Here is a 6,810-nt window from a genome sequence, read left to right as displayed (position 1 = left end):
TTTGTTCCCCAACACCAACTGTTTCAAAAGAAGTCTCACAAAAATGCACACACACACACGAGTACTGAATACATATAACACACGCACACTCATAATCTATCTAATATTTGTGCTAAGAAATCATTTAACTTGATATCACTAGAAAAATTATTGGGGGTACTTTAGAAAGATTAGCTTAAGGCACAGACTGTTTAGGCGATGAGAAGATTAATTAGCACAAACGATATTATACTGCGGCATCGGTTCTAACTAATTTAGAAGAACTAAATTAATTAAAAGCGATTCATCGAAAGCTTTGTGGAAAAATAAAATAAAACACACAGTATAACTGCAATGAACTGGTATTATTATAAAAAAGCAATTATACAACAAAATAATTCAAAACAAAACGACGTACATTAATTTAAAGAACAATAGTTTATACAAATAATTAAAAAAATATAATAATTATAACAACAAACATCGACAAAATATATTTAAAGACAAAACATGTTTCAATTTATCAGTCCTTTATGATTCAGAAATGCAATTTTAAGAATGAAACGTTTTCCATACAAATTATTAAATTATATTATGCAAAACAAAAAATATTAAAATAATATGAGAAATTAATTAATTGAAAAACTTAATTAGCTTTAATTACATTATAAAATAATGGGATATAACTGAAAGTCAGTATTCGCTAAGACGGGACAGAATTACGAAAAAATATAAACGTTGTTAATATTTGCATGTTCTTACATAAAATTTTGATACACTAAAATAGCTACTTAATATAAATATAATACGTTTATTTTAAGTAGAAGCGTAATTTCAAACAAAACTTTTTCATTCGTGGATATCCTATTAAATACCTTACTCTTGAAATTTGTGACGAAAAGTGTAGGCTTCAAAAGATATCTCAGACTTCAAGCATCAAACTATTATTATTATTATTATTGGGTATTTCATTTGTACATTATATCATTCGAAATTAAAGGACTCAATATATGTATATTTCATATCGTTACTGATAATAAGTGGTAAGTTTTATTTGCAAGCCTTCTTTTTAATAATCGACCTCTGAGATAACTTTGTTAGATGACTGTGATTTCCTACGGTCGCGCATACTTTAGATCATTAAAGCGAATTATTCAAGAAATACCATCACCACGTTGCAAATATCAAAAAAAATAATTCGCTCAAATAAACCTAAGGTACGACAGAATAATTTTGATTTTGAAAAGTGTATGCAATTCGACAAAAATAATTTTATCTCAGTAGATTAAGTGAAATACAATTCTTCAGCCGATCTAAAGTAAATTTACTAGGAACAGAGCAGTCTATAATATAAATTCATTGGTGATTCATCACTGAAATTTGAATTAGTACTTGGAAGAATATATTCTACTTCACCTAATCTAATGGTAAATGTAATGCATGATCGAAGACGCGTCGAGATGGTGGGCACGCTATAGGCACTGACGACAACAAAATTAGAAACGTATATAAGCGTAATTCAAGAACTGTTACAGTCTTTCTTAAAGGTCAGTGGACGTAAAAAGGTAAGATTATCGATTATTCATTATAAACTAGAAGCTGAGTACAACAAAAACAGAGTAATATAACGGATCACTTTCTATTTCCCAACAGAATCGAAAGTGAAATTAATTTATTACTTCATCAAAATATGGTACATATTTACAATACTAAATATCACTTATTAAATCACAACATGGTCTTATGGCACTCGTTACGCTGGTACTGTAGGGAAGGAACAGTGCGAATAGCTGCGATCATCTTTCGACGCGTTTTCAATGTGTAATAAAATAAAAATAAACATTTATAAACAGGAATATCACCATAATGTAGCGTAACTTAAAGCATAAACTTATCCAGATCAAAATTAAGAGAAGATCGTCGGCCCCTCGCCGAGGGGCTAATCAGATCTCGTAGTTGTCGTAGATTCCAAAAAAATCTAAAAACGCTATTACTACTAAAATCAAAACTAATGAGTCTAACTAAAATAATTCTGCTAATACACTCAAACACACGGGTAATGTAAAAAAATAGTAGCATATAAAAATAAAGTAAACGTTACACATGCACCGTATAATACTACTGCTACAAAATAAAACTGTTCCGTACAAAAATATCTTACCAGAATAACAAATTGTATAATTATTTTGTATACAGAGCGAAGCTTTAATACTCCAGTAAGCGACCAAACATATCCGCGCGTTCGCACGTCGCTCTACATCAGCTAAAATCTCAAATAAAAAAATCATAAAAACGCTAGCGAGACGACCATTTCCTAAAGTGCTCTACTAGTTACTACGTGTCCAATTATTATTAAAAATATTCAAATACCTACTTAGTTGTATAAAAAACGAATAACATTATTATAAACCAAAATGATACTAATTGTAAAAAGAAACAACGAAATTGAGGAATTTATGGATCCGTGGGCTCTCAGTGACTAGGCGGTAATGACGTCGAGATGAAAGGAAAATATTTCAACAACTATCCGATTAGGAGGATACGAAATAAAAAATACAACCATCGCTATTAGTAAGTCTAAAATGCTTTATAATACTCAAAGTTTACTTTAGTCAAAAGACCTAACGGAAAATTCTTACGTAACTGACTGAGGTCTATAAAACATTTTTGATCACTCGTCTCCTTGTGATGCCGTAATTTATTTTATTTGGTTTTATTATAACAACAGACCTTTCGTTTATTATTACATAAAGGACCTGTCACTGAAGGTGTCTAAAAACGCCGCAGTCAACTTTGTCATTGATAAAACCCCTAACATCACATTTTCCTAAAATTTTGTATCTACATTTAAAGGAGTAGTAACTTAGGATTGTCCATATCAGCTCAATCAATTTAACACTTACCTAATAATAATGTAACAACTTCTTACTTACTTTCATAATCATGGTTTCATCGACACAGAATAAGTGCTAATTAAAAACAGGAAGTGCCATTGTGCCGAAGAATATCTTAAAACTAACAACAATACCGCTCGATGCTCTCTTATTACGATAAAATCACACGCTTAACGCCTAACAATTTTAAGTAATAATAGTTAAAATATTGGTCCAACAAATGGGCTAAATAATACAAACGCCCTTAATATTCATCCCTAATTTAACGACGCGGGATATGAAAAAATATTATTCAATAGTTAAAAAAATGAGAAGGATCGAGAACCTTTCGCTTTACTGGATCGAACCGAGGGAATAATCTCTATGCTTTAAATAGTTATTCATATAACAATGTCAATACTACAACTAATCTCATTACAGTTTCGATTGGAAATTATTAATTTAGAGATCTCACGCCGTATGTGTATAGAATTTTCATACATAAATTAACCACATCGAGACAGCCGCACTTATCACTCGCACATACAAAATTTAGGAAGTTTAGTTCGCAATCCACGTGTGTCGTCACTTCACTTTTTTAAATTGACGTACTCGTAACTAAACGTTTTACACCACAACTGAACTACTTCTTGAAAGAGTTAATTTTGGGCTTATACTTTGTCGGTCATTCCGATCTTCTATAGTCCTGGCGGGCGGCTCACATGCCTATAGGCGGAACCTGCACGTAGCGATAGATGTAGAGCCGGTAGTCTTTGCTGGCCAGTACTACGGAGCCGTCGTCCATCAGTGCAACATCGAAACATTGCGCATGTTTTACTTTACTTTCTAGAGCTGACACCAATTGACCATCCTGAGTGAATATCGTAAGGTTAAAGTTGTTATGATTGTCAGCGATTAGAATTTCACCGGCCGCGTTGATACCAACGCCGATGGGATAGTTGGTGACTCCTTCGCCGCCAATTTGGCGTAGATAAATGCCTTCGTAATTAAATACTTTCACGCAGTGTGCTCGATTGTCGCTAATAAATATTTCTTGTTTGTCATTGACGACAACGCCATTCGGGAATTCGAGGTGTTTGGAACAACCGAATTTTTGTAAAACGTTGCCAACTTGATCGAAAATAATGACTCTCATAACTTTGCATTCGACGACTACTATACGGCCTTTATTATCCACGGTGACGCCACGAGGATGCTGCAGAATATTGGCGCCGAATTTCCTAACGAATTGACCGTATTGATTATAGATTTGAATTTGGTGTGTAGGAGATCTTTCAGTGACAATGATATCTCCGGAAGTGCGTACAACGGCAACTCTATTTGGGTACAAAAGCTGTCCGTCTCGTTTGCCACATTCACCAAATTGAAATTTGAAGCGTCCTTCTTTGTCGAATATTTGTATTCTATGGTTGTTGGTGTCAGCAACAATGATATCGTTTTGAGCGTTTACGGCAACTCCGCTCGGTTCTGTGAATTGTCCTTCCATGACGCCGAATTCGCCGAATTTGCAATGATAAATCATTTTTTGACGTTTGATCTGAGACTTCGGTGGGAAAATGGCAGTTGAAATTAATTTATTGGTCAAGTCAAGAATAGGATCAGTGTGTGCTGCTGTTGTCATAGCATATGGATCGGCAGCAGCTGTAGGGAATAGCGAATCGCATCCACCATTGGACCATTTTTCGTAGGAATTTATTCCGTTTAGGTTCATGTCTCCAATCGCAGTAGAGAAGGGTCCCAGTGTACTCGGACTATTGAACCTTTTTGAAATTATATTTGAATCAAAAGGTGAGGTCGATTGGCTTGCATGCCCGAGTAAACCATTCGTATATGGACGATCAAGAACACTATTGAGTCCAGTAGGTAAATGTATGCCACCATTCAAGCTTCCCGAGCTACCATTGACACTACTGCTGCTAGAGGACGAACCACCGTTTAAAAGCGATCCATTTGTTGGCCTGGCAATGGGCGGTTGTTTAGTTGGGCCCACGTTTGCCTCAGAGCTTGAACGTACATAACCAAATGTGTTTCGCACACCAACTTGAATTGCCTGATAATTCGAAACGAATTCAAGTTCACACGCAGTCTGTACGCTTTGCTCGGGGTTCGTATTCATTAGTGATTGTAATTTTGTGTCTAGAAGTTTCTTAAACATTAATATTTCGGCAATATTTGCACATTTGGTTAGTCTTTCCACAAAATCGCAGGTTTGGTAAATTTTGTCTACAGATTCTTGAGCTTTTTGTCCAACTACAGATAGAGCTATTTGTTTTGCAGAAAATACGCTCTCAAGTTCTTTAAGTAATTCCTGTTTGCGCTCTTCCAGCATGGAGCGGTAGAATTGGAAGGTATCGTTTATTTCATTTTGAGCTTTGTGATACTGTACTTGTAGTTTTCCCGCGGCGTGTTCCACAGTTTTCACGACGTGCCTGATTTCGGTAGCACGAGTCTTGGCTTCAGCGACCGTCTGTTGCATCAATTCTAGTTGTTTCGGTCCAACATCAGAAAGGTGTTCATAGTCGTGCAAGGCCGCTGGGTGTTCAATTATCGTACATTCCTTGCATACTGGCACAGAACATGTGCGGCAGTAATATTTTAAAATATCATTTTTGTGCCTCGGACAGAACGCGGTTTTTTCTCCGCTCGTTGTAATCGTAGATCCTAGCATACCCTTGTCGTCTTTCAGCTCCGTGAAAGTCAGCACTCTATGCCCCTCGAAGCAATGCATGAATTGGTGCGCCATGACGCAGTTGGGACACAAGAAATTCGCACAATCAACGCAGCGCGCTACTGCGTCTGATTCCTTTGATTTACAGCCGGTGCACCTAGCCGAGGGCGAGTTTGTTTGGCGGGAAGGTGCCAATAAATCAGCGTCTTGTTCGACTGCAGCAGCGATAACTAGGTTAGTCAGTAGTCCGGGAATACCAGCTGCGGGCAGCTGACTGTCAACTCGGCAAGTCACGCAGGTGACTTTGTCAGGGTGTGTCTGTTCTCTCTCCAAGCAACCTCGGCAGAAGGTGTGAAAGCAGTTGAGCACTTTAGGGTCGCTGAACGTTTCACGGCAGAGTGCGCAGACTGTGTCGAGACCGTCGAATTCTCGTAGGTCACATACGGCGGAGTCGCTCGCAGGAGGCGAGGAGCCGCTGAGTGTGAGTGGTGATATGGAGCCTCGCTCCAGCGAACCTATAGAGTTGGCACCGGGCAGCGACTCAAGAGACGGGGTGCGTGAGGCCATCTTCAGGAAACCGGCATCCCTGAAACAAGTTAAATGAAATGTTAAGCCAATGTTTTAAAAATGTATAGCATAAAATGTCACCAATGTAATAAAGTTGGTAAAAATTTCAGCTTTAAAAGAGTATACTAATTTATTATCATTAACGCCGAGTAAGAAATGCATCATGCACATCCATTGTTTCATTATTGTACAATGTGTACGGTCTATTTATCTTCATAAGCCGTGCATTTTTATTTTTTACTTTTAAAGAGATTTGTAATATTATAGAACTCATATAACGCCTTAAAAATGTTTCGTCTATAAATATAATTTTAATGGTGATCAATTTTATCTTAAAATATAATATATTTTTTTAATCATTCAAATGCTCTTAATAATATAATAAAACGATGTAAAAATATCATTTAAAATAAATGTAATAAGCAAACCACACACACATAGGTAGTGTGTGTGGTTTGTTTGCTTCAAATCATTCAACATATCACAATACAGAAGATCAAGTGTTGGATATTGAAAAACGGCCTCCAAAAGGTAATAATGGTCGAGCATTGAATATGACGTTATATCAATTTTATAACACGAATGCACTTTGAAGGGTTTGGGTAGCCATGGCAACGCGTGGGGCGTCTCGTAAGGGGATACTGAATTAGGGTGAGGGTGGATATTTTGGTTTTGTTTGGTATTAGGGGAGAGCCGGGAGAC

The 6,810-nt window shown here is 36.5% G+C and overlaps 1 protein-coding gene across 9 annotated transcripts in view; it reads right to left on the bottom strand.

The window, feature by feature from the left end:
- Positions 1-994: 994 nt before the first annotated feature.
- LOC121726360 (brain tumor protein) overlaps positions 995-6,810 on the bottom strand; it is a 158,459-nt gene continuing 152,643 nt past the window's right edge. For all 9 annotated transcript variants that reach the window (XM_042113692.1, XM_042113689.1, XM_042113696.1 and 6 more), the window contains one exon: positions 995-6,127. In XM_042113692.1, the coding sequence (XP_041969626.1) occupies positions 3,571-6,127 (2,557 nt within the window). In that variant the 3' untranslated portion in view covers positions 995-3,570. The remainder of the gene's footprint in view (positions 6,128-6,810) is intronic.

This window comes from Aricia agestis, chromosome 4, assembly GCF_905147365.1.
Source record: "Aricia agestis chromosome 4, ilAriAges1.1, whole genome shotgun sequence".
NCBI classification, from domain to species: Eukaryota; Metazoa; Arthropoda; class Insecta; order Lepidoptera; family Lycaenidae; genus Aricia; species Aricia agestis.
This window is presented reverse-complemented; position numbering and strand designations above follow the sequence as displayed.